General features: G+C 58.3%; 1 protein-coding gene and 1 long non-coding RNA gene across 2 annotated transcripts; one reads left to right on the forward strand and one right to left on the reverse strand.

Moving 5' to 3' along the window:
• The first annotated feature begins 480 nt into the window (after positions 1-480).
• On the forward strand, positions 481-21,653 carry GNAI2 (G protein subunit alpha i2). Its single transcript, XM_019416917.2, has 9 exons — positions 481-744; positions 15,358-15,400; positions 15,692-15,833; positions 15,999-16,159; positions 18,980-19,108; positions 19,526-19,655; positions 19,736-19,889; positions 20,240-20,452; positions 21,082-21,653. Exons 1-8 carry the CDS (start codon positions 627-629, stop codon positions 20,428-20,430), a joined length of 1,068 nt encoding a protein of 355 aa, XP_019272462.1. The 5' UTR covers positions 481-626; the 3' UTR covers positions 20,431-20,452; positions 21,082-21,653.
• On the reverse strand, positions 21,617-26,518 carry LOC128775582 (uncharacterized). Its single transcript, XR_008420399.1, has 2 exons — positions 24,994-26,518; positions 21,617-22,413 (listed from the first exon to the last, which is right to left on the reverse strand). It is a non-coding gene; the product is annotated as an uncharacterized LOC128775582 (long non-coding RNA).
• Between the last annotated feature and the right edge of the window lie 96 nt (positions 26,519-26,614).

Raw genomic sequence — 26,614 nt, forward strand, 5'->3', positions numbered from 1 at the left:
CGGGGCTCCGTAGATCCTGAAAGAAGTTTATTGGGTTCAATAACTTTAACAAGAGAGAAGACACGCCTCCTTCACCCAGCTAGCCCGTCTCGCTTAAGCTCCAGGGCAGATTTCTGCTCGCCTAAGAGGTGCACCGGATCCCCACCCTCGGGGTACAAGATCCGCCCGCCTCCGCCGTTGGGCAGCGGGGCTCCGGGAGTTCCGCATCCAATCGGAGCCCAGCCCCGCCTGCAGCTCGCCTGGAGCCCAATCCCTCTGGGCTTGGCTGTACTCTTGCAGCTATTCCTCGGCGTAGCTCCGCCTCCAGCTCGGGCCCGAGTCTGGGCTGAGCCTAACTTCTAATTTGCTCTGCCCTCAAGCCAATCACCGACCCCGGATCTCCTATGGCCCCGCCTTCGGGCCCTCCCTGGCCCAGTCCCGGGCCTGGCCTGCTCCGGCCCCACCCTCGGCCCGCCCCGCCGTCGGTGCGCGGCGGCCGGGAAGGCACCGCCCGCAGACGCTCGGAACTGCCGACCCGAGAGCTACCCGTAGAGGGTCGGCGGCGGGAGCGGAGTGGGTCGGACGGGGCCGAGCCGGGCCGGGGGCCGTGTGGGGGCCGGGCGGCGGCCGGGCCGGCGGACGGCGGGATGGGCTGCACCGTGAGTGCCGAGGACAAGGCGGCGGCCGAGCGCTCTAAGATGATCGACAAGAATCTGCGGGAAGACGGCGAGAAGGCGGCGAGGGAGGTGAAGTTGCTGCTTTTGGGTGAGGCCGCGCCCTGCGCTGGGACCCTCGATTCCCCGTCCGAATCCCCAGACAAAGACTTTGACCTCCAGACTAGGGCCTTGAACTCCCAGACTCAGACTGGACCCCCACACCTGGCCTTGAACTCCCAGACCCGGCCTGGCCAGGATACCCAAATGGTTCAAACTTTAGGTTGGCCTAGACCTCTGATCCGTAGCCCAGACTCTAGGTCAGACCCTTAACTCCTCGCAGACCCCAAGCCCCCAGACTCAGAACCCTGCCTGACCATCCACCCTTGCTGACCAACCTCACAGACCCTCAGAGTCCCTGCCTTGTCTTTCATCCTTCCCTAGACTTCACTCAAATCCCCGGAACCCCCTGCTTTGGCCCCCACCTTAGGCACCACCTGTTTCCCTCACCTGCTCCCCTGGGCATGAATTGGGCATGAACATCCCTGGGGCCCCTGCCAGGCCCCCACCCACTCCTTCCTTTCCCCTCTTGCCTTGTCCCTACTCTGAACCCTGTATCCACCTGTGCACCCTGACATCAAGGGACCTCTCAAGTGGAAACCATGATTGCTCATGAGCCCTCTCTCTAGCTGGAACCCCCAAACCTTTAGAGATCTTTGCGACCTGCATCTGGCTCACCAGGTCCCACTCTGCACACATTACTCCTCAAACCCCTCTGCTCCTCCTCCCTGAGTTCTCTACCACACTTGGGTCTACCTCTGCACTACCTCTACCCCTCCTGCACTAGGTGGACGGGGTCGAGCTGGGAGGAGGGGCCCAGACTAAGGGGCTGGACTGAGGTTCTACTGGTCTCACTGAGGGAGGGAGCCAGGCCTCAAGCTTCCCAGGGAGATTCCGCGGGCTGGCTGTTTCCCAGTTTCTAAGCCCTATCTGGGCCAGTGAGGGGGGCGTCTGGGGAGTAGGATGGAGTGTGAGTGTGGAGGAGTTTGGGTTGTGGCGCCTCCAAGGCCAGGAAAGATGGTGGCTGCTTGAGGGGTGGGGGGAAGTGGAAGTGGTGAGACAGCCGACATATTGCTGCCCTGCTGGGCGGGCCAAGGAGATGTGCTGACGGGTACTGGGCTTCCTGCACCCTTTCTGCGCCGAAAGGCCAAGGACTTGGCCTCTGGAAGTGGGTGGGCCTGTCACATCTTGAGGCCCTGTGAGGGGGAAGTGGTGGGCCAGCTGGATGAGGAGTTGGGGGCCAACTGGAATTGGGGGGCATCTGAGGTGGACTTTTGCAAAGACTGTGCTCCTGATAGTTGTCCCCGTCCGGCCTTCCTCTGGGAGCAGGTGTGGTGCCCGGTGGCAGCCTGATTCGAGGGTTTCAGGGCTCAGGGGAGACAGGCCCTCGTAGCAGCATTGGAGGCTGGACAGTGTATGTGGGGGGGTGTGGCCCCTCAGCCTCACAGCCGCTGTGGGGTCCTCAGGCTGTGAAAAGCAGAGCTTTCCTGGCTGAGTGTCTGGCCGAGGGACGGACAGCGTGTCTTCGTCCTGAGCCCATCTGTTGACTGTCCCTGGAGGCCTGGCCTCAGGGGCACAGCCCAGAGGTTTCAAAATGGCATCCGCTCCGCCGCCGCTGCGGGTAGGAAGAGAAGGGGCGGGAAGGGGCGGCGGCCCAGCCTCCTGGGCTGTTTTGCGTTGGGCGCTTGCCTCTTCCTGTCTTCGCATCGAGTGCGGCAGCACCAGTTGAGTGGGTGTCGCCGCGGTGGAGGGCACGTCGCTTCTGCCCGATGGGCCTGGGTAGGGTGTTTTTGGTACTTCTGTCTCCTGGTGCCCACCCAGGGACCACTGGGCAGCCCCTTCCCAGGCGGATCAGCTGAGGAGATGTGCGACTGGGCCATAGGATCAGGGTACATGCGGCTCCTGGCCCTCTGTGTCCCAACCCCATTCCACTAGTCTTGCTCCGTAGAGCTTGGCTCAGATTTTGGGCCTAGCAGCCCCTCCTACACTGGGCTGGCAGCAACCAGGGGTGCAGGGTCTGGCTCAGCATTTTCTAGGCTGGGGAGTTCATCTCAGCATCTTGCTCCTCTGGCCTTTGCTTCCTCTGTTGAATGGGCTTCCTGGGTTTGGGCCAGAGGAGTGCTGGGCCCAGGATGGGGAGAATAGGGGCCTCATGGAGGTTCCTGTTGGGGGTGGGGGATGGGATCTAAGACCCTGCAGAGGGTGTACTGCAAGGGGCCGGGAGATCTAGATCTGCCTGAAACCGGGGACCCAATCTGCATTGGCTGCCTAGGTAGGGGAACTGGCCAGCCATCCCTTTCCCGTCCAGGTACAAGGAAGTGATGGGAGCCCAGGCGGAGCAGCTTCAGAGTGCTGGGCGCCTGTCCCACGTAGCGGGAAGAACTCTGTCCAGGCAACGGGACTCTTAGGTTGGGCAATTGCCAGCCTTCCCTTTCAGCCAGAACCACGCCTGCTGCCCCACCCGCATACTGGCTTCTTGCCCTCCTGGGTAGCCCTGCCAGCGGATGGGCACCAGGGGCAGAGGCAGATGTGGTACACACCGGTGAGAGCGATTTTCCTAGCAGCTTGTCATGAGGGGGCGCTGGGGGCAGAACTGCTGATACCAGCCCTATTTCAGGGACACCTCTCTCTGCCCCCCAGTTCAACTTGACTGACCCACTATCCCCAGGTGGAATTTGGGGCCTTGGGCTGGGCACTTGAGGGAAAGGAAGCCAGAGTGTGTGTTTGGGGGGTGTCTCTGATTTAGGATGGGCTTGTGTGGGCAGCCTACAGAGAAAGGAGAGACTGTCCCCTCATGGGCTCCATGAAGGCTTCAGTGTATAAATACAGCCCTTCTCTCTTGCCCCTGGGACTGTGCATCTGCTCTCCTAGCTTGGCATGCATTTTCCTTCTTTCCATCTAACTCACTCCTGCTTGACTGTTCTTCAAGACTCTGCTCCAGGACCACCTCCCAGGACCCTTCCTTGACGGAGGCTGCTGAAACCCCTCCTGTGGCTCCTGGTGCTACTGCTTCCTTCCCCCATCAGAGAGTGGTATTTGCCTGGGTGACAGCTGTCCTTCCTTGAGACTACAGGGGCAGAGCTGTGTCCTGTTCATTTCTGTGCCTTCTGTGCCAAGCATGGAGCCTGGCGTCTATCAAGTGCTTCTTGTCTGTTTGTTGAATGAAGGAAGTACTACTAGTCTGAACTCAGTCTTGGGGGTAGATGGGTAGATGGAGGAGTAAGATGGAGGTCACTGAACCTGATACATTGTGGGCGGGTGGCAAGGGCTCAGTGTTGGGACCGATGACAGGGATGGGGGCTGGCAGACACCGAGAGAGAAATTCTTCAGGCTGTTTCTTCCTGAACTCCCCACCTGCCTGACTGGCTCCTCAGAGACAGCCCTTAACCCACCCTGTGCAGAACTCTCGCTGATGAGTCTGCAGCCTGTCATAGGGCAGAGCATGCAGTGGGGATTCCACCCGTTCATATGAGAGTGGTTTTACATGCTTCCTTTCAGCTCTGGCTGTTTGGGGCCTGCTGCGGGCCTGCTGTCTCTGCTGTTCCAGTAGAGCCTATTTAGCTCTCAGAGCTGGGCTGCCCTACAGCCCTGGGGCTCAGGCCAGAGCACTGCTGCAGGAGATCTTGGCCTGGCCAGTGCAGGGACTGCACATACAAAGGCTCGATTAGGTTTACCAAAAGAAAAGGAAAGGAGTGTTGTGGTGTCTGTCCCATCTGTGTTTCTAACAAATGGCCTGGCAAACAGTAGGTGCCTATTAAGCATGTATGGAAAGAATGAGGCTATAGAACACATCCATGAACAGGGATAATTCCAGGGCTGTTGCCTGGGGCTTGGTCTAACTGGAGAAGGGGTAGCCTGGGATCCTGGTTGGGAAGAGTCTAGTGGTGCCTGTGAATGAAGGGTGGGAGGTTCCTCGGGTGGCTTTGCAAAATGAGCGGCATTTGCCAGGGGCAGGTATTGGGGCAGAAAGATCCACTCAGCGAGGGCACTGAAGTAGGAAGCCCTGGCCTGGGGGAGGACGGTTCACCTCTTTAGACTAGCTCTTGGGGTCACACAGGCTTAGGTTCAATACCCAGCTCCACCTAGTGCACTTGTTGAGAAACCCAGTGACAGGTGAAATCCTGGTAGATGTCCTGTTCCCCATCCATAACTGGGAACAGGATGCCTGCCTGCAGCCACAGGTGTTGTGGGACCATGGGCCAAAGCCTGGGGGTGTGAGAACAAGTGAGAGAGCCTCTAATGACTCCTACAGAGTTGAGAGTTTGGTGGGGAGGATTCTCCCCAGCCTACAGGCTGACTGGCCCCCATATGGAGGTCCTGGGGAACCCCCTCCCTTGCCCTCAGGCAGCTGTTCACAGCAAGTGAGGAGACCGAGGTGTGTAGACAATTGGTGCCAGCTGGAGTGATAGACTGTCCTGGGGACCTTAAGCCCAACTTCTCAGGGCTGAGCTACCTTCCTGGCTGCCTAAGGTTGGGGAGGCGGCTGGGCTCTAGGCACCAGGTGGGCCGGTACCCAGGCGGGCCTCCAGCCTCCCTGTTCTTCCCACAGCTTTCGAGGTCCCGGCTGGAGCTCATTAGCACTTGAATGGGGGTGGGGTAGCTTGGGCCTCCAGTCTCTTCTTCCCACCCCTCCCCCAGGCTGGGCGAGGCTTTGTCTTCCAGAGCCCGGCCTGGAGCTCCCACGCTGGGAAGCGAGCGAGGGTCTAAGCCATTTCTGACCCCCTGTGCTTGTGTCTTGCCCAGTCCCACTGGGCTCATCTCCTCCCCGTGACCCTAACGTTGGTGCAGACAACAGGAGAAATCAGACTTCTAGGATAGGAGTGGAACTGGGTCCTTCAGGGGTACCCCAAGCCAGGAGACTGGGTGAATCTTTGCAAAAGGAATTGATGGCTTTGCAAAGGAATTGATGCTGGAACTCAGCTGCAGGCATCCCAGGAGGGTGGGGTGGAGAACCCCAGACAGGGCAGAGAGCAGGTGGCAAGGATAGAGGGAATGAGCTGCCACCATAGTTGGAGATGGAAGTTATGCCAGCTGGGGAGCACAGGCTTCTGTGCCAGGCCCTGAGGCAGCATCGAGCCACCCACTGTGCTGAGTTGGAGGCTAGGCTGCCAGATGGGGGTTGGCATGGTCAGGGACCCCTTCAGGCCTGGGCAGCCTGTCAGGGGTTAACCCTGGGCTGGCCTGAGCTGCAGGGTCACTGGGTAGCATTATTGGTGTCCTAGGCCTGCAGACGTTGCCCAGCAAGTGACAGCAGGTAGGGTTGGGGCCTGATTGGATCCTGGGGAGGTCCCTAGTAAGCCAGCAGCACTGCAGGGGCTGGCACTTGGGGTGGCTTGGGCCACAGGTTGGTGGGCACAGCAGTCTGTCTTGGTCTCTGTCTCTAAAAGCCACCCATTCGTTTGGCAGGAATAGGATGGAAGAAGCTTTGTCCACATTAGCTCTTAGCCACTGAGGGACCAGGGCCTTGCTCCATCACATCCTCAGCAGAGGATGAGACGTTCTGACCTGGAGGCTGAGTGCTGCACCGCCCCCCCCCCCAACACCCCTTTGTGCTTTGGGAGGCAGGACTGGGCAGATGGGAGCAGGGCCATCTGTCCCATCTTCTCAGCATCTTGGGACAGGAGTCCTAATCTAGGAGTTCATTGAGGAGGAAGGGGTCAACAGGTTCTGGCCAGGCCACAGCTCATGGGCTCTGCCTAAGAATGCATTTCAGGGTTCCTGAGGAGGTTAGAGGACTAGGCCCTTTGATGGTGACCCTGGGACCTGCTACTCTCAGGCAGATCCTCTTTCAGCCACAAGTGCAAGGTGGGACCCCTCTGCTTAGCTCCATGCAGTCCCTCTAGCCTGGGGCTCTTGTTCTTACTAAAACCCCAACTCCATCCTCACCCTCACCACCGTGCTGCTTCCTGGAGCTGTGTCCATCTAGGTGGTTTGGGAGAAATAATCTCCCTGGAACAACCAAACAGTTGCTGGGTCTGACGGGGTCTCAGTGTTGGCCTTCTGTGCGTGTTTTCAAGGTTTGGCGAGTGCCTGGTCCATTTGAACCAAAGCCTGAGGGTGGGATCTTCTAAAGTTTATTGAGAAGGTGTCCTTGTGACTCAGAGGATCCTGGGGTGCAAGGCTGGTAAGCCTCAAAATATGCAGGGGGGTGTCAATGGCAGCACCCACGGTGCCCTGGATGGGAGGAGGGGCAGTGAAGTCTGCATGGCAGGGCTGGGCCTCTCAGGGAAGTGGTGTCCACACCGGAGGAAAAGGAGGAAGCAGCTGGAGGAGGAGGAGCCCAAAAGAGGAAGAGGCCAGAGAGCTGCTCCTGCTCTGTGCTGGGGTGGGGGTGTGAACCCTCTCAACTTGGGGGGATCTGGAAGGTGAACCCCACCTGCACAGGCTCATCTGTATACCCCTAAGAGTCACCACTGGTAGTCACTGAGTTGACGTCATTCCAGGCAGCTCTGTGCCTTGTCCCACCTCAGCAACCACTGGGCCCAGGATCCCAGAAAAGGTGGCGCCTTTGAGAAGGATTCCAGACCCCTCCTTCGACCACAGGAAGTGGTGGCTGGGAGAGGGACATCAGCGGGGGGTGGGGGGGGGGCGGAGGGTGGCTAGCAGGAAAGCAAACGGCTGCTCTTATATTCCCGAGTGGCCATTGCCCTGCAAAGCCGGAAGGCCGGCTACAGGCCAAGATGAATGCCCGGAAATGGAGCAGCAGCCCTGGGATTAGCTCACTCTGGGTTTCCCCTGCCTGGGAGTGGACAGAGGGGCCCTTGGTGCAGCCTAAGGATTCCCCTCTGTTCCTACTACCCATTGGGCCTGGAGGTACCATCACTGGGCCTCAGTTTCCCTTTGGTGTTATCACCAGTTTCCCTTTGGTGTCAGCAGCCGTGACTAATATGTAGGGCTGGACTCTTCATGGTCTCATCGTATTTAACCCTATGAGGCCGAGACTGACATTATATCCATTTCACTGATGAGGAAACTGAGGCTCAGAAATATTATATGACTTACCCAGTAAGTAGAGACACCAAGGTGTGATCAGGTAGTGACTGAGCACTGTCCATAACTACCTTTGTCTGTCAGGAGTCTGTGCCCAATTGGCAAGAATTGGTCAGGATGAGAGGCAGATGCTGTGGGTCCACGTGTTTTCTACTTATGCTTGGGGACCTGTCTCTGGGGGGCCTCAATTCCTCTTTTAGGAGATTGAAAGGGGGCTGTCTGCCCTGGAGGTTGGGGACCCAAGAGTCTGTTCATGAATCTTTTTCCTGTTCAAAGCCAGAAGTCTGCCATGTAGCCCCGGGGTGACTTCATCACAGTGCAGCCTCCCATCTTCCCTCCCAGCCCATGTTTCTCTCACAGAAAGATTCAGATCATAGTTAGGCCATTGAGTACTTCACTGGCCTCCTAACATTGTGCTTGTTCCTCTCATAACCCACAGGCTCAGGAGGATGGAGACTAGGCCTGAGGAAGGGTCAGAGGCTGCCCAGAGCAGAGTACGGGCCCCTGAGCCTGGGAGTTGTCCAGATGAGGAGAAGGGAAGAGCTTTCCCACAGGGGGCTCCCACAAAGAGCAGAGGCTGTGGTGGGCTGCCTGCGGTGCTGTATGGCGGCTGAATGTGTCCGTGGTGTGGGCTGGCACCAGCATGATAGGTGAGGAGGCCGGTCCTCATGCTCCTTAGCCTCTGAATCTGAGTTTTGTGGCCTTGCCTTCCTCCATGGAAGTTCCTTGGGGTTCTGCTCTGTGTTATTGGGCCAGGCCCTAGGGGGCTGAGGAGCCTGAGAGAGACTTAGGATAGCGATAGGAGCTGCTTCAAGGGCTCGCTCGGCCATGAGGCCACGCACAAAGCGGAGGACATGCATTATGATGGCCACTCAAGATCTTGGGTCCCAGAAAGCCCACTCCCCCCCACCTTCTTCACTGTGCGACCTCAGGCTGTCCTCTTCCCTCTCTGCCCAGTGCTGGGACCTGTAATGTCATGATTCTCAGCACGGTCCCATGGCTTGTGGGCTCAGAGACAAGGTATATGCTTGGGCTGGACCTTGGGACAGTTTGGGGTGAGTGTGAGGATTCAAGGGAGGCTGCTCAGGGCAGGCCTTGAGTTTGGCACACTCCCTTGAGGGTACATTTCATAGGTGGGAACACTGAGGCCTGGGGGTTGGGTATCTCACCCAGGGCCCATCACTGTGAATCAGAAGAGATGGGGATTATTCAGCCTCTTTGAAAACAGCAAAGAGATTCCTTAAATGAAGAAGCATCCCAGAAGGAGGAGTGTGTCAAATGGCCTGGGCCCTTCCAGCACCTCCTGGCTCCTGTATAGGGGGAGACCTGTAGCCTGAAGGCCAACGATGAACAGGTCTCAGGGCCTCCTCTCCTCCAACTGTCTTTCCTTACCCAGTGGCTCAGTTTCCCTCTGTCCAGTGAGAAAGAGCCCCATTCCAGGGGACACAACCCTGTCCCAGAAAGTCCTTTCCATGTCTGGCAGGTGCCGAGGCCTCTCTCCCTTACACAGAAAGCTCTGACTTGGCAGTAGCAGGCCAGGCCCTGCTTGCTAGTGCTTCCTGGTGGGCATCATGAACCCCTGGAAGCCATTGGTGGCCACCCAAGTGGCAGACTGGCAAGAGGGAAGTTCCAGGTTTGTTAGGGCACTTGGGGGAGGCAAGACCACACTTGTGGGTGGGGGTGTTGCAGCCCGAATCCAAGACCCATGTCCCTGTCCCCCAGTGTTAGACCCTTACAGAGCCACCTAGGAGGGAGTCAGGCCTAAGAGAGCACCTGGAGGAAGGAAGAGACAGCCAGGGGCGGGGCTTGGAGGGCCTTTGTCTGGTGGGCCCCCTCCTCCTCTCTCCCATTCCCATTGTTACCCTGTGTGTGGGGTCTCCGCAGGCTGTGGGCCTCCCAGGCCCTGGAGAGGGCGTTGGGTGAGGGTCCAGGCACCTCCCCCAGCTGCCTAGCCTAGACTGCTTTTTAGAAGCAAATGCTCCCCAGTACTGCCCAGCCCCCACCTCCTCCACCATCTCTGGCTGCTGGGCTCCCCCTAGTGGTGGCGGGACCTGGGTCCCTGAGGCTGTAGGGGAGGGGCCAGAGCTAAGGGGCCTGGAACCACCGGCTGGGCCAGAGACAGAGACGTGGCACCTTCCTGGGATGAGAGTGGGAGGTGGCGCCCAGGCTGCCTTTGGGGTAGGCTTCCCAAGGTTCACCCCCACCTTCCCCCCTGTGCCCCACTGGGGCAGGCTCGGGGGTGGCAGTGGGGGCGGGCCTGGTACTGTGGGTTTGAGCTGGGCTGCAGCCCAAGTCTACCCTGTGGTCCCAGCCCTGCTGCTTATGAGAATCTCTGCCCTCGGGCCGCCACGTCAGCTGGCTGCTCTCCCTAGGCCCATGTGTTCCAGGGGAGCCCACCAGTGCAGGAGCCTCTGCCCAGCCTTCTGAGCGCATGGAGTCAGTGAGCAGTGTCTGCGGCAAGGCCCCGGGACGGGAAGAAGGCCCCAGCTATGTAGCAGTACTGGGTTGTGGAAGGGAAGTGACAAACTCAGAGCCAGAAGCCCGAAAAGAACTGAGTGGCTCTGACTGCTGTCCCACAGTACACAGGTCCCAGCAGGAACCGCCAGTGCTGCGCCAGCCTGTTAGCCGCTGGTCATTGCCCTCCACTGCACCTTGTCTGAAAGCCTCAGAAACTCTCCTTCCGATGAGATGGCCACAGCAGGCCACTCTGTAGGTCGTGGTTGCAGTGAACTATGCAGTATGGTCATTGAAGGCTGCAGGAAATGAAAGGTTTGGGGACATCTGTGATCTTCCATAGAGGAGAAACATAGTGATAACTTTTATCTGAGTGTTCACTGTGTGCTGGGCACTATGAGAAGAGCTTTGTGTTTAATCCTCCCCTCCCTCTTGGAGGAGATAATAGTGGTGTCCTGTTTCACAGATGAGGTACCAGAGCAAGGGCAGGAAGGGGGTGAGGCTCTTGAGAACATCAGGAAGGATCAGAATGGGCACCAGGGCTGTGGTAGGTCTGGACCTCTCTTTCAGAGAGGGTCTGACAGTGAGCGATGGGTCAGTTGGCCACTTGAGGCTTGGCGGCGTCTGCAGAAGGGAAACTGAGGCCAGAAAGGACAGCAGCATTCAGGGCCTCCAGCGAGACAAAGCCTTGTCTGAGACACAGAGGGTCAAGATAGACCTACAGCAGTGACCTGATGCTGGGGCTGGAAGTCAGCATCAGGCAACAGGACCAGCGACCCCGTCTCTGCTGCTGCAGAGGCCCTGCTGGCCTTGTTCGGGCAGGTGGAGTTGTGCTGTCTCCCTTCCCCCATCTGTTCCCGCCGCTGTTGGGGCCCAGCGCTCCCAGAGTGGAAGCAGATGTTCTAATGCAGAGCAGCCTCTGTCGCCAGCACATCATGGCAATTACTGCCTGCCTGCTGGGGGCCCAGCAGCTGTGCCCTGGGACAAAGGCTGCGGAGGTTTCTTCTTGGTGGGAAGAGGTATGGCCCAATAGGAACACTGAAGTCATCCTAGGGAGCCTCTGTGGGCCCCTCTGATATCACCCAGCTGGAGAAGTAGTGCCTGGTGGAGTCCTCTGTGGGCAGGAGACTCCTGCCACCTTCAGTCTAGAACCAGCTAGTGAAGCCTCCTCTGAAGGGAGGGTGCAGGGCTGGGTGGAAGGAACTGGGCACCCAGGACCAGCAGGGTACAGGCAAACTTCAAGCCAAGTACTAGCTTATCTGATAGGGGAGCACTGTCAAGTCCTAATGGAAAAGGGCCCGGGGGAGGGGGTGAAGAGTGGGGCTAGGCCCCACAGCTCCTGGGGGTACCTGGCCCCCCCTATTCCACCATCCCACCCACTCTGCCTCTGCCTCTGCCTCCTGGTCTGCTTGTTGTAGCTGCTCCTGGGCCATGCCTCTCCTTCTGTCCCTCTGTTCCCCCCTGCTTCCTGCCTAGCCACCAGCACCACACCCTTGTCCTGCCACTCACTCCTTCCTGCTTGAGTCACAGCTGCTGGGAGGACAAAGGGGCCGCCCTGAGTCCAGGGATGGGGGCTCCATGATTTTGGTTTGTCCACCTGTCAAATGGGGGCAGAGAATGTCCTCCTAACCCTCAGAATGTGACAGGAAGGGAGGCTGAGGCTCAAAGGGGACAGGGAAATGGACCCTCAGTTGGCTGGGACAGGGAGCAAGTGTCCTGGCTCCAGCCTGGTCACCCAGGTACTGCCCATCTCTGTGTCTGCCAGGTCTGCCACTGCTAGGAAAATCAGATGCAAAGCTCATTTGTGCTGTCATCCCTGTCTCTGGGCAGGGTCACAGGGTGCCATACCACTTTACTAGGGAGAGTAGTCAAAAGGCCAGACAGGGAAACTGGTACCTCAGGCAGACATGGTCCCAAAGTCACACAAGAGACAGAGCCCTTACCAAAACCTCAGGTCTCATGTGCCTTGGACAGTTGCCCACTCTGAGTCTTGGTTTGCCTGACTGGGGCCTGCATGATTGATCTGACCCATCACTTCACATCCTTGGCTTCTGCTCCTCCACTGAACCCCCAATCCTGGCTGAGGCCTCTGGTTCCTGAGTCTCCCTCTGCCCCAGGATGTGCTACCAGCCTCCTGCTCTGTGGGAGCAAGTGCCTAGGTGGGCAGGACAGCCAGGAGGTCACCTGGACCTTGTGGTTAGCCAGCCCGGTGCTGCCCTCCCTGCTCCTGGATATTTGGGTTCTGGAGGATTGGCCTCCGTGATCAGGCATCACTCTCGGGCCTTCCTAGGCCCCCTCCCCATCTTTCCATCAGCAGGTATGGAGTGTCAGTGTGGGGGACCCTGGCTGTTCCTCTGCCATGCATAGCACGAGGAAGCAGGAGTACTGCCATCTGACCAAGCCCATGTCCAGGGGAGTGCACTGGAACAGGTGCTTCTAGGGCCCAGGGGCTGAACCGATAGTAGAGGGGCTCGCTGCTTCAGAGCCACCCCCCAGGGCCTGCACAGTTGTGTGTCCCCCTCCCCCGCCCCAATTACTCCCTCACCTATCCTGGGAAGCAGGCCTGGGATAGTCAGAAGCCCAGTAATACCCAGCAGCTGGTAGCATTTGAGAGGAGACCCCAGACCCTTCTCAGGGAGGCCACTGGGTTGTGCACATACCAGGCCTAACTCTGTGAGGGCCACAGCTGTGCCTCAGTTTCTCCTAGTAAAATGTGGATCTGGGGTGAGATGGGTGGGCAGGGTGGACGGAGGTGGGCAGGGACCTTGGTGGGGATGGGGAGGGCACTGTAGAGACTCAGACTATTATCTGCCTAGGAAGGCAGGGAGTGAACCCAGTGACACGTGCAGCCTGGACCTGAAGACAGTGTGGCCCAGCTGCACTGGGCAGCTCTAGGAGGCACTACATGGCTGGCAAGGTGGGCCACCCATAGAGGGGATTAGGACCATGGGACAGTAACCTCTGTCTCAGTTTTCTCCGTTTGTTAGGTGGGATTGCTGTGAGATTAAATTCCTTAGTTGCCATGACAGGCAGAGAAGAGCATCTAACACGTAGAGGTTGCTGTTCATGGCTTTGCTATGATCATTATTGTCGATACTCTTGCTGCTCATGTGAGTCTGTGTGTTTTCCCCTTTACCCTCTGAGGTTGTCTTGACCTGCCCTGAGGGATAGTGGAGCCAGAGTCCCCAAGTGTGACCTCCCCACAGACCCCGCTATCTACTTTCCTGAGCTGCTCAGAGGGGTAGACCTGCCACATTGATCAAAAGGGTTGGGACACATGTCAATGGGCCATGGCACACGTATGCCCCGCAAAGAAAACTGCATGGGCAAATGCCTGGCTTTGGCAAGAGGAAGGGCCTGGCAGGTGCAGGTATGGCTGGCAGTGATGGCAGTGAAGGAGCAGAGGGAACAGTCTGTGCGAGAGCTGGGAGGGGAAGCAGGGCCCAACTGAGGTGTCTTCTACTTGGAGTTTGGGACAGTGAAAGGAGGGGCGCCTGGGTGGCTCAGTCAGTTAAGTGTCTGAGTCTTAATTTGGTTCAGGTCATGATCTCACCGTTCCTGAGCTTGAGCCCCACATGGGGCTCTGCACTGATAGTTCGGAGCCTGCTTGGGATTCTCTCTCTCCCTCTCTCTCTCTGCCCCTCCCCCATACTCTCTTTCTCTCTCTCAAAATAAATAAATAAACGTTAAAAAACAACTTTATTAAAAAAAAAAAAAGGGGGACGGTGAAAGGAGTAGATGAGGTCCTGCCCCCACTCCCACCATCCCCCAACCAGGAGGTAGTGTAGCCCTCCTGGTCTTCACACTTCCCTGCAGACTCCCTGGGGAATGTGGGTTTCTGGGCTGCACCCCTCAAGATCTGGCTCTGGGTTTGTGTGTCTAGGATAGGACCTGGGAATCTGCTTTTTTTTTTTTTTTTTTTTTTCCCCTCCCTCCTTTTTAAAAACACCTTCTGGGGCCTCTTGCAGCATCTGAGCCACATCTGAGAAAGGCTGGGCAGGCCAGGCAATCTTGGTCCTGTGTGTCTCCCTGCCTATCTGAATCCTGGCTGCACAATCTTTTTTTTTTTTTTTTTTTTTTTTTTTTAATTTTTTTTATGTTTATTCGTTTTTGAAAGACAGAGACAGAGCACAAGCACGGGTGGGGCGGAGAGGGGTGGGGGGACACAGAATCCGAAGCAGGCCCCAGGCTCTGAGCTGTCAGCACAGAGCCCGATGCGGGGCTCGAACTCACAAATCGTGAGATCATGAGCCGAAGTCGGATGCTCAACCGACTGAGCCACCCAGGCGCCCCTCCCCTTTTTTTTTAATGTTTGTTAATTTTTGAGAGAGAACAAATGGGGGAGGGTCAGAGAGAGAGGGAGACAGAGGATCTGAAGTGGGCTCTGCACTGACAGCAGAGAGCCCGATGTAGGGCCCGAACCCCAAACCATGAGATCATGACCTGAGACGAAGACACTTAACCAACTGAGCCACCCAGGGGCCCCCTGGCTGCAAAATCTTGGGCCAAGACTACCTTTGTGAGCCTCGGTGTCCTTGTCTATAAAATGGAAGCAGAAGTAGTATGTTTGTAGGGCTGCTGTGGCAGCCATGGGAAAGAGTACCAGCAAATCCCTCAGTATTGGCCAAGGAGAATATAGAATGGGCCTCTGCCAGGCTTGGAAGCATGTTGAGTCAGTCCAAGGGTATGTGTGTATGAGTGTGTGTGTGTCAGTCATGCTGCGTGTCTCCCAAGTCCTGGTCTCCATCTGCTCAGGGTAGACTTGGGCCATGCCTAGGAGGCAGGACTATGACACTGTCCTAGCCCAGGCCCCTTGGTGGCTCAGAGTGTGGGGAGAAGAAGGAATGCTCCCCTGCTAGAGTGTGTAGGGCTCCTTCCTGCCAGCTGTGCCCTGGCACCATGTTGGCGAGCCTGCTTGCGTGAGAATGACAAGGAGACTTCTGAGGGCTTGTCTCCAACCAAAGCCCCTGAGCTCATTCTGCTGTTGAGGGGGGTAATGTGGTGGGCAGTGAAGCTTGGGGGAAGCAAAGGCCTGGGGTCTTGACCACTGTGGCCCTGCCAGCTGCACCCTTGTAGCTTTGCTGCCTCCCAGGCCCGACTGCCTCCATCTCCCTGTGCAGTTGATGGGGGAGGGTGGGTTCTGCCTCTGGGGCTGCCAGTGGCTGGGCCACATGTAGCCCCACTGGGGCTGCTCCCTGACAGCCTGTGCCCTCTGTTCCAGGTGCTGGGGAGTCAGGGAAGAGCACCATTGTCAAGCAGATGAAGTAAGTGCTATGTGCGAGAGACAGCCACCAAACCCTGATTTCCCCTCTTCTTTCTCTGGGTCTGTGTTGCACCGCGCCCCCCCCCCCCCCCCCCCCCCGCCAAGTAGTGGCCCAGCCAGTCTTAGCCAAGCCCAGGACCTTGTCGGAGGCAATCACCCATCCTCACGTCCCAGAGGGTCGGGGGAAGTTTCCTTCTCTCTGTAATAGGTCCCTGCAGGCTTCAGCAGCCCCAGGAGGCCATGTATGGTCCTCGTGCCCTAGGGGCCCTAACTCCTGACCCCTGGCTGCCAGGATCATCCATGAGGATGGCTATTCTGAGGAGGAGTGCCGGCAGTACCGGGCGGTCGTCTACAGCAACACCATCCAGTCCATCATGGCCATTGTCAAAGCCATGGGCAATCTGCAGATTGACTTTGCCGACCCCTCCCGAGCGGTATGTCCTCTCCTCAACCCCTGCCTGCTTCCCTAAAGGCTTCAGGGCAAGCCTTGTCCTGGGGAACCTAGAAATACCCAAGCCTGGGCCCCATTCTGGAGGCCCCTGACAGGTGGGGTGGGGGTGAACTCCTGTGACTGGCTGACACCTCGACACTGCGCCCAGGATGATGCCAGGCAGCTGTTTGCACTCTCCTGTACTGCTGAGGAGCAAGGCGTGCTCCCTGAGGATCTGTCTGGTGTCATCCGGAGGCTCTGGGCTGACCACGGTGTGCAGGCTTGCTTTGGCCGCTCTCGGGAGTACCAGCTCAACGACTCCGCTGCCTAGTGAGTACTCCAAGGAGCCGGGTGGGGTGAGGGGGGCTCTGGACCACAGCCTAGAATGGAGGGCCTGAGCATTCTCAGAAAGACACTGCCAGTCTCTGCTTATGAAGCTGGTGACTGTCAACCAAGGCCTTGGTGATTTTTGCTTTGAGGTGGGGGGCATGGTATTGAAAGTCAGGAGGAAGGACAGGCAGGGCTGCTGTCCCTCCAGGGCCAACTGGAGTCTGATCTGTCCTTAGACACAATCATTGTATTTTTAAATTTTTTTTTTTAATTTGTTTGTTTGTTTGTTTATTTATTTGGAGGGAACATGCATGAGCAGGGGAGGGGCAGAGGGAGAGGGAGAGAGAGTGAATCCCAAGCAGGCTCCGTACTGTCAGTGTGGAGCCCAATGCAGGACTTGAACTCATGAACTGTGAGGTCATGACCTGAGCCGAAATCAAGAGTCTGACACTTAACTGACTGAGCCACCCAGGTGCCCCTAGACGCAATCATTCTAAAGAACATTTGCTGCCTCCTGTGCCAGGCCCTGTGCAAAGCTTGAGGGACCCAGCGAGGATGGAGTAGACACATCCCCAAGTAGCGACCACCTACAGTGTCAGTGTTATGGTGGGAGTGGGGGTAGGTCTAGAGCAGGGACTGCCTCAGCTGAGTTCTGAACAAGAGACAGGCAGAGGAGGAACAGGAAAATCTCCTAGGCAGGGGCACATGTGCACAGGCCTGGAAGTGAGTAGTGCTGGCTGTGCCGGGGGTCCCAGAAGATGTTCAGACTGGCTGGAGAGGAAGATACAAGGGGAAGAGACCAGGAGGTGACAGATATGTGTTTAAGTTAGAGCCTAAGACTTGGCTGGGGAATCACAGGGGGTTCTGGGAGTTCCAGAGGCCCAGCCTATGGGGTCATTGTCTGAACTCCTTCCCTGAACTACCTACCGTATGCCAGGCCTGGTGCAGAGGGCTGAGCACCCATGGAGAACAGGACAGGTTGGTGGCCAGTGCTGATGGCTGCGGGAGACGTGCCCAGGCTTTTTGGACTGCGCCAAATAGGCAGATAGGCGGTTGCCCCTGTGCTCATACCTCACCTCTCCCACCTCTGCTTAAGCCAGCCCCTGTTCGCAGCACCTTTCTCCCCCCGCTGTGCTGCCCTTCAAGTCCTGAGCCCACCCAGAGAGGGGCTGGACCAGGGTGAGGGTGGATAGGAGGCTGGCCCTGCCTGGTCCTGCGCCCTGAGCCCTGCCCCAGTCACATGAAGCGCCTCCCTCTCCTTGCAGTGCCCTGAATGCCCTTGTGAGTGCCCCCCAGAGGAGTTGCAGAATAGCAGCCAAACATAGTGGGGGTCAGAGCTCCTGGGTGGCTCAGTTGGCTAAATGTCCGACTCTTGGTTTCAGCTCAGGTCATGATCTCACAGTTCATGAGTTCGAGCCCCGCATCGGGCTCTGTGCTGACAGACAGAGCCTGCCTGAGATTCTCTCCCTCCCTCTCTCTGTCTCTCCCTCCTCTACTCTGTCTCTCAAGATAAATAAACTTTAAAAAAAATTAAACAAACAAACAAACATAGTGGGGGTCTCCAGACCTCAGCGATGCCCGTCTCAGAGGTCACAGAGGCTCAGCACCAGTAGATCTTATGGGTCCTAGAGGCAGGCAGGGGTGGGTCCTATCAACCATTACCACCTCAGTGTCCAGGATACTCAAGGAGGGTAGGTATGGGTCCCTTCCAGGCTACTCCCCATTCCTTCGTTCCCTAGACATTAAGCACCCGCTGTGTGCCCAGCACTGTTCTGGGGGTGGGGATCCAGCAGTGACACAGGTCTTGTTCTCCCAGGCAGGTTTATGCCATGACCAGATCACCTAGGGGTGGGGAGTGGATTAGAACACTACAGGGAACAGGAGTGCCCCAACCCCTCTTCACAGCAATCCTTCAAGGCTGCTGTGGGTCAGTGGGACCCTGGGGTGAACCCTGTTGTGGAGAAGGGGGAGGCTGGCGTGGAAACCACCAGGAGACCTCTGGGCAAGAGGTTCTCAGTAGGTGGCGGGGTGCCGTAAGCAGGTCACAGCCCATGCGTCATGGGCCCTCATGGTCCTTCCTGTTTTTCTGTTCTGTCCCTGCGTCTCTGAGGTCATTTCCTGCTGGCCCCAACAGCCCTGCGCCAGGAGTGAAGTGAGACATCGGCACTGGGCAGCGGCTCAGAGGCCTGGACCCAGTCCCCAGGGCACCTCAAGGATATTGAGGCAGACAGAGCTGGTCCCAGGGCCTGACAGGAGCAGTGTTGATATTAATCAAGGGAGCTGGTAATGAGGAGCCCCTGGGACTCCTGCCAAACAGGTGCCCATGCTCTCCCTTGAGGAGTCCAAATTTTATTGGACGCTGGGCAAAGAGCCCATTGAGCCTGACAGGCCCCAACCTGTCCAACCCTGCATTGAGGGACATGCCAGGCTGCTCTGTAGTGGGTGCCATAATTGTGCCAATTAGCATCCTGGATCCCTCACTGAAAGACTAATTTGTCCCTTCCCACCCTCCTCAGTTTGCAGCTCTACCAGGCCTGGATCCTGTCTGAGGCAGGCCTGGCTAGGACCTGGGTGTTGGGGCTTGGCTGGCCGGTCACAGCCGCACCTCCTCCGGGCCCGTTCCACAGGCAGGAGGCGGCAAGGGCTTCTGGTCCAGTTTTTCTCATCTGAGCAATGAATGTCATAAAGGCAAGGGTTGAAGAGGCAAGGGCTTTGAGAAATGAGGGGATGGGAGGAATAGGGGCCTGGGTCAGCTGGCCCGGGGTCCAGGTTAGGAGGCCTCCTGCTGGCCACTACTGACCTGCCTGCCCCCACATCTAGCTACCTGAATGACCTGGAGCGCATCGCGCAGAGCGACTACATCCCCACACAGCAGGACGTGCTACGGACCCGTGTGAAAACCACGGGCATCGTGGAGACACACTTCACCTTCAAGGACCTACACTTCAAGTGAGCCAGCATGTGGGCAGGGTGGAAGGGCAGGACTTGCTAGCCTTTGGGGCGACAGACGGAGGGACCCTTACTCCAAGGCCTGCTAATGGCTGTATTGGGAGGGAGGGGCTGGTCCAGGATTCCCCAGGATTCCCTGCTCTGAGGTTTCTCAAGGCTGTGTGGTTGCCAGTGGCCCACATCCTCTGCTGCCCCTGCCCCATGTGGCTGCAGCCTGCCCTGCTGACCAGCCCTGACCCCACCTATGCAGACATGCTCCGACCCAGAACCTTGAGTAAGGTGGACAAGTGTGAATGATTCCATGAAGACAACTGCCCCACTCTGAGCAGGCCTCTGTCCTCAGTCAGCCAACTTGTGAAATGGGGACCGTCTCTCGGGACCGCCTTTTCTGGAGCTAAGGCGACCCTGTGTCCGCAGGATGTTTGATGTGGGCGGTCAGCGGTCTGAGCGGAAGAAGTGGATCCACTGCTTTGAGGGTGTCACAGCCATCATCTTCTGCGTAGCCTTGAGCGCCTATGACCTGGTGCTAGCTGAGGACGAGGAGATGGTGAGAGGCCGAGAGGCCGCTGAGGGGGGCGTGGGGGTGGGGAGCAGTGGCGGGTGCTGACCGCGCTGTCCTGCCCCCAGAACCGCATGCACGAGAGCATGAAGCTGTTTGACAGTATCTGCAACAACAAGTGGTTCACAGACACGTCCATCATCCTCTTCCTCAACAAGAAGGACCTGTTTGAGGAGAAGATCACACACAGCCCCCTGACCATCTGCTTCCCTGAGTACACAGGTGTGGGGACTGGGCCTCTGGGGAGGAGCTGGTGGTGACCAGGTGGTGCGCAGGCGCCCCCCGCTGGACAGAAGGGTAACTGCGGGACACTCAGGCAGGAGCTGGTGCCTCACTTAGGCCTATGTACTTGTGCCTGCACACAGGGCCTGTACCCCGTACATGTGCACAATCAGGAGCCCTTCTTTACACACTCAAACATGTATGTACATTCACATACACTGTCACCCTTTGCACATGTGTGCACATGTTATATGCTTGTCTGTTCACACGCACAGGACCTTGTCGTTCATGTGGGACAGGCCTGCCTGCCGTACAGGTGGCACAAGTCCTCACCATTTTGTCTCCCACAGGGGCCAACAAGTATGACGAGGCAGCCAGCTACATCCAGAGTAAGTTTGAGGACCTGAACAAGCGCAAGGACACCAAGGAGATCTATACGCACTTCACTTGTGCCACCGACACCAAGAACGTGCAGTTTGTGTTCGATGCCGTCACCGACGTCATCATCAAGAACAACCTGAAGGACTGCGGCCTCTTCTGAGGGGGCGGGGCCTGGCAGGATGGTGAGCTGGGACAGTGGTGGGGTGGGTAGGCTGGCAGGGAGCTGGGGTGGAACAAAGTGGAGCCATTGAGCCCAGATAAGGGACAGGGTTGGGCCTCGGGAGGGCCTGGGTTGGGTGGGGGGTTGCCTGGGAGCACAGGGTGGCAAGTCAGGTGGGCTACTGAGGTCAGGGCACACAGGTAGGCTGGCTAGTAATCCAGACAGCAGAAACATCTGGCCATGTGCCAGGAGAAAATTAGAGGGCTGTTCTGACCTCCCTTGGAGAAAACTTAGTCATCCACCAAGCCACTGGCCTGGCCGGAAGGAGGCTAGATGACAGAGAGTGCAGCCACCTGCCACTCAGCGTGACCAGCTCTGCACTCGGCTCTGCGGTCTTTCCTTCAGACCTAGCTGAGGGTCCTGGGCTGACGCCGGCCCCACTAGCCCTGGGGCAGATGGGGAGGACTCTGCCAGTGCTACAGACCCCCCTCCCTCACATAACCCAGCAACAGACACTGGCTCCTGGGCAGCCACTGTGTCCCTGGTAACAGGTGGATGAGAAAAAAGAGAGGGTCATTGTCCAGGGAGGTGGGAGGAGAGGCACACTCTGGCTTCCTCCCGACCCATGCCCTGACTGTCCCCCACCTCCAGGGCCACCGCCGACTCTGCTCCCTCCAGCTCCTGAGGAAGATGGGGGCAAGAGGACCACGCTCCCTGCCTGCCCGCTCCTCTCCTCTCCCCGGCTGCTTTTTCCCTCTTTCCTCTCTCTGTTCTTGGCTCCCCTGTTCCCTCCCTCAGCTCCAGAGACTCGGGTTGAGGAACTGCCACAGGCCCTCCTATTTGAAGCCGGCCCTTGTCCTAGCTGCCGGGAATGGCCGCGGTACCCCCTTCCTGGGCATCTCTTCTGGTGTTAACCATTGTCTTGTTCTGTGATGGGGGAGGGGAGCACATGCTGAATCTCCCAAGGCCTGTGTCTGGAGGGGCACTCACTTCTCCAGCCTGAGACCCCTGGCTTTGCTCAACACCAGCCCCTGACCCAGCCCAAGTCCAAATGTTTACAGGGAGCCTCCTGCCCATCCCACCCCTCTAGCCGCTCGGAGGCCCCAAAGGAAAAAGCACAAGAAGCGTGAGACGCCACCATTCCTGGAGACTACAGTCCACCTGCTCATTCTCGTAGCTTTTTAAAAAAAAAAAATGAAAGTAAAGGAAAAAAAAAAAAAAAAGACAAAACTGCAAACCTAGAAAACTTTTTAGAGAAAAACTATTTAAAACTGTCAGATCCTAACCAGCGCCCACCCAGCCCCCTTCCAGTGATTCCGTGCCTTGAGTGTGTCTGCGTGTTTACACCCATCCCTCTGCTGGCTGCCCCTCCCCTACCCCGTGCGGGCGGCACATCTGCCCTGCCCTCCACAGAACTGGGTTCCAAGGGCTGTTCCAGACAACTGCCAACATCACTGAGGGCCCCGTCCCAGTGGCCCTGGGCCCTGGCTCCATTAACCTAAATGTAGCTCCTTAGCGCTAACCTAGGAACCGCCGCTGCCTGCTGAGGGCCATGCCCCTCGTGCCCTTGCCCCAGGCCCGGGTCCTTCAGCGTTGAACACTTCCTTGCTTTTTTCACATGTTTTATGGAATTGTTCACCTGGTTTGAAATAATAAAATGTAGAAAGAAAAAACACCAAGTACTGCTCAGTACTCTTCTATCCCAGGGACGGAGACCCAGACTAAGCTGTGCCGAGGTGATAGTGACCTGAACCTGAAACCTCATTTGTGGCAGGGCCCCAGGTGCTCTGCCCTCCAGGTCATCCTCAGGCCCAGTACACAGCACCTCAGTGTTCCCACTCTGTAGTCATTTCACCTACTGGCACCAGTACTCGCTCCCCTCTCCTCCCAGGCCCACCGTGGCCTTGGGTTTGAGGCAGTCTTCAAGCTTTCCCTGTGCAGCAGGGCGGATTTCTTCCGGAGCTGCACCTCTAAGGGATTCTTCTATATTGGGAGCAATAGAGGGGTCCAGTGAGTAGTGCAGAAGGAAGATGTGACTTCTGACCTCCCAGGCCCAAGGCTCCGAGACCATGAGTTGCAGAGTCCCTTGCACACCCTTCCTTCTCCCCACCTGAGGTGTTTGCCTAGACCCTTGCTCAGGGCTGGGCTTCTTGGGGTTGACTAAACAGAAAGGCCGGGTACAGTAGGGGCCTGAGGCATGTTCAGAAAGGTCTCTGTCCCGCAGCTCCCCCTCCAAACCTGGGGGTGGGGCGGGAAGGGACAGGCAGGTAGCCATGGGCTAGGGCCCTAAAAATGCGGAAGCTTCTGTGAGGCTATGGGAAGTGCACGCACGTCGCTGGAGAAGACAAGGCAGATGACAAGGCGGCGGGGGTAGGAGGGTGCCCGTTGGGTGAGCTCTGAGCGCCAGGCAAGGCGCCTGGACTTTGTTCCGCGCGCGGGGGCGCTGGACAGCAGGCAGCTGAGCCTAAGGGAAGGGCTCGACGGGGCGGGGCTCGGAGGCGAGCTCCTCCGCAGCCGCCAGGGGGCGCCGTAGTCCGTGCCGGGGCCCGCCGGGCTTGTCACGGAGGCTGACGTCAGCGGGTGCTGCGGAGGCCGCGGGGCACAAAGGCAGCTTTGTCGGGCCGCGGCGGCTCCGCGCCTGCGGCGGGACAAAGGGGCCTGGGCCGGGGTCGGCGCCGCGGAGGCGGGAAAGGCAGGGGGTGGGAGGGTGGGGCCGGGGACCCAGGACCCCGCCTCCGCACACCTGCCAGTCCCCGCACGGCCTCAGGGCCCAGAGTGCTGGCAAGAGATGAGAGACTGCGGCCGGCGGATCGGAAGGAGATCAACGCCCCCCAGCCTCCGTTCCCGCCCCAGTTCCTCGGGCCTTTTCCTGCTACCGCTGCCTCCGAGGCTTAGGGCTGAGGGCCGGCTGGCAAGAACAGGATCCCGCACCCAACCCAGGATCCCTGCCTTCCTTCCAGGCCTGGACCTCGCTGTGCCCCAGATACGCGGGCGGGGCGGGAGCTCCGGTGCGGTGATGCCCGCCCCGCAGGAAGTCGCGCCGGAGATGGTTCCTTCCTTCCCTCCTGATGGGAACCCTGCACAGAGGGACCATTGAGGGGCCGGCATTGTCTGCCAGATGCACCCAGTGCCTCTCACCCTGGGTGGGCCCTGCAGGATTCTGGCCAGGATCCCCTTGTACCCAGCTTGCCGTGGGTCTGGGTGGGGTCCTGGCAAGCAAAGGTTCCCTGGGTGCAGACAACTAGGCCCCCACCTGCCGCTGGCCTTCCTACCCCTGCTCTGATTTGGAGGGCATAAGGCTCCATTGTCCCAGCACTGGCGGGGGCGGCCTTTCAATTCCTCCTTGTCTTTGGCAGTTGGGAAATTCCCAGCCATGGGGGGCAGCTGGGGGAAGCCGGGGGGAGGGGGATGGCTCATCCCAGGTGTCTTGCATCCTAAGGGAGGGCCTCCCTGAGGTTGACTCCTGCGGATCCCCTACTGCCTGGAGGTTTCCAGGGCTGAACCTTAGCCTCCCTCATGCCTGGGACCAGCTGGGTCAGCATAGCCAGAGATTCAGTGCTCCCTGGCCCTGTATACCCACCCCAGAGCACCCCAGCTTAAGAAGGTGCATCTTTCTGGCTCCACTCGTGGGCAGCTGCAGCTAAGAGGCCTGGGACCCTTAGGCAGAGTTAGGGAAGGGCCCCAGGCTCCTGCTTCCAGACATGGGTCCCAGTATGAAGTAGGCTGTCTCCAGCCAGTGGAGACATCCATGAAGCTGATGCATCTCCCAGAGGGCCCACCCCACTCCAAATAGTTGCTCAGACTACTGATGTGTGGCAGCCTTGGTATTTTTAACCCATTTGCAGGGTGGGGAAACAGCTGGGGAAGAGAGAAAGAGACAAGCTCTGCGAGCCAGAAGACTTAGAAGGGAGGATTGAGGGAGACTCTGTGGAGAGGAGCCAGGCTGGAAGCCACTCCCCAGCTCAGGCCCAGGCCCCCCACAACAGGTGGGTGGAGGCCAAGATGCCAGGTGCAGAACGGGGAGGGGGCCCCGTTAGATCTGGGACCTCTGAGGCTGCAGGGCCTACCAAGGCCTGGAAGAACACTTCACCACGTTCCTGGGCAGCCCCATGGCTCCTGATGTCAGGAAAACTTCCTACTCCCTACCCACCCAGAATCCCTCAAATCATCCCTCCACAGCCCCCATCCCAGACCCAGAGGGCCAAGCCAGCCACCATGCTGGAGAACACAAGCCCTGACTCCATCCACCTGACCTGTGGCCTAGCCAGCCAGATCCTAGCTGCCCTGGGTGTCAGGGAGAGGGCAGGGACAGGACTGTAGGTTCTCTTGACTGAGTTCTGGGTTCAGGCTCACTCCCAAACAACTGAGCCCAATCTTTGTGTCTGTTGCCCTATAAGAGGTCCTGGAGGCCTGCATCTCTTCCATGGGGCTATGCATTCCCCTAACCTCTCCTGGACACCCAGAGGGAAAGCCAGCCCCCATCACACATCCAAGGAGGGCGTCAAGCCAGCTGTGTTATATGTGCAGCTATAGCTGTATGACAGTGAGTTTGTCCATACTCACCAGGCCACTCAGCTCCTTGGTTAATAACAGCGGTGGGCACCAGTGTCCAAGCGGGCAGGGCTCAACACCATGGATCCCTTTCTCCTTCTTGTCTTGGTTTTTCCCTTGCATGAGATAAGCCACACAGGTGATCTTATTTAGGAGAAAAATCAGTTTGATATCCCTTCTTATTGATTCTGCTTTCTGACTTCATTGTGGGTAGAGGGCATCAAGGCCTCTTGGTGGAGCTGGTGCAGGGTCAAGGAGGGACCCAAGGTGTCCCTTGTCCGTCAGTCTCCCATCCCCTTCCTCCACAGGCTCAGCAGGCCCAGGAAGGTGGAAGGGCTTTCTGCAAACATTCTATCTCCTATCTCCCTGGGTCTGTCCTCTGCTGGGTCCTGGGGCCCCCACTGATGATAGCCCCTGGGGAACCCGGAGCCCCACAGAGAGGCTTGAACCTGGGTGTTACAGGCATCTGGGGCTTCACAAAGGAAATGACACCAGAGAGTTGGATACTGAGTGGTGAAGAAGAGTCCAGCAGGTGGCAAAGAGGATGGCCTAAAAGCCCGGAGGGCACCGGCCAAGCAGAGTCCTGGCAAAGAAAGTACTGCTGCCTCCCAGAAGTTGGGTGGCCAGAGCACTGGCAGGGTTGCCTAAGGCTAAGCCTAGGAGCCCCCAAGCTCCAGGGAGCTCTCTGAGGTGGGGGGCAGGGGACTGCAGAGGGGTGGAGGAGTGGCAGACCACAGGGGCACAGCCTGGGCGGTAGGCTGAAGGGGTCAGGCTGCATGCTGCTGGGGGAGGAGGCGGGACCTTCTCAGGTCAACCAGGCAGAAAGGTCTCCCTGAGACAGGGGCTCTAGGAGAAGGGATGTGGGCTTGGCCCTGCTAGGGCTGGGATGGAGACCTGGAGGAAGACTGAGGAGTCCTCAGGGGTAGGGGAGGGATGGAGGTTTAGGTGGAGGGTGGAGGCAGTCATTGGCTGTGGCCGGAGGGTTGGCGGGGGCTGGGGACAGGAGAGGAGCCAAGCCCGACAAGGGGCCCTAGTGAAGCAGGGCTGAAAGAGGCAGCAGTGAAGGGTCTGCTTCGAGGCTCTCAGGCCTGGATGCCCAGTGCTGAGGTGGCAGCAAGAGCGCACACCTGTGTTCTGCCACAGTGGCCAGACCTGCCTGGCCCGCCAGCTGCAACCGCAGGGCGAGTGAGGAGCGAGATCTGAGAGGTGCAGTCTCTCCCTAGGGACACACAGCTGGCGAGTGGCAGTCAGGATTCAACCACGCCCCTTCCAGCCTACTTAAGGGGGTTGATTCCTGAGGCAGGTTCACCCCCACCCCGGCATCCAGAGCCCCGCAGCCTGCACTACTGGGCAGCTATACCCAAACCGATTAAGGGAAGGTAGTATTTATGTTAATACATGTTAATAAGCATGGTGTGCCACCCTAGTCTACTTTGGCTGCATTCCCGGCACCCCATCCCACACTCCCGTAAACTATGGAGGAGGGGAGAAGGAGGCTCCACCCGCCCCTGCCTCGCCCCTCCCCCCTCCTGCTGGGCAATGTAGAAAACAGGAGGGAGAGGAGAGCTGTGATGTGGCTGGTGGGGGGGGCTACCCCATCCCTGAGGGGCTGACCTCAGCCCAGGAGGAATGT

The sequence above is a fragment of the Panthera pardus genome, unplaced genomic scaffold, assembly GCF_024362965.1.
Source record: "Panthera pardus isolate Hobbes unplaced genomic scaffold, ASM2436296v1 HiC_scaffold_8, whole genome shotgun sequence".
NCBI lineage: Eukaryota > Metazoa > Chordata > Mammalia > Carnivora > Felidae > Panthera > Panthera pardus.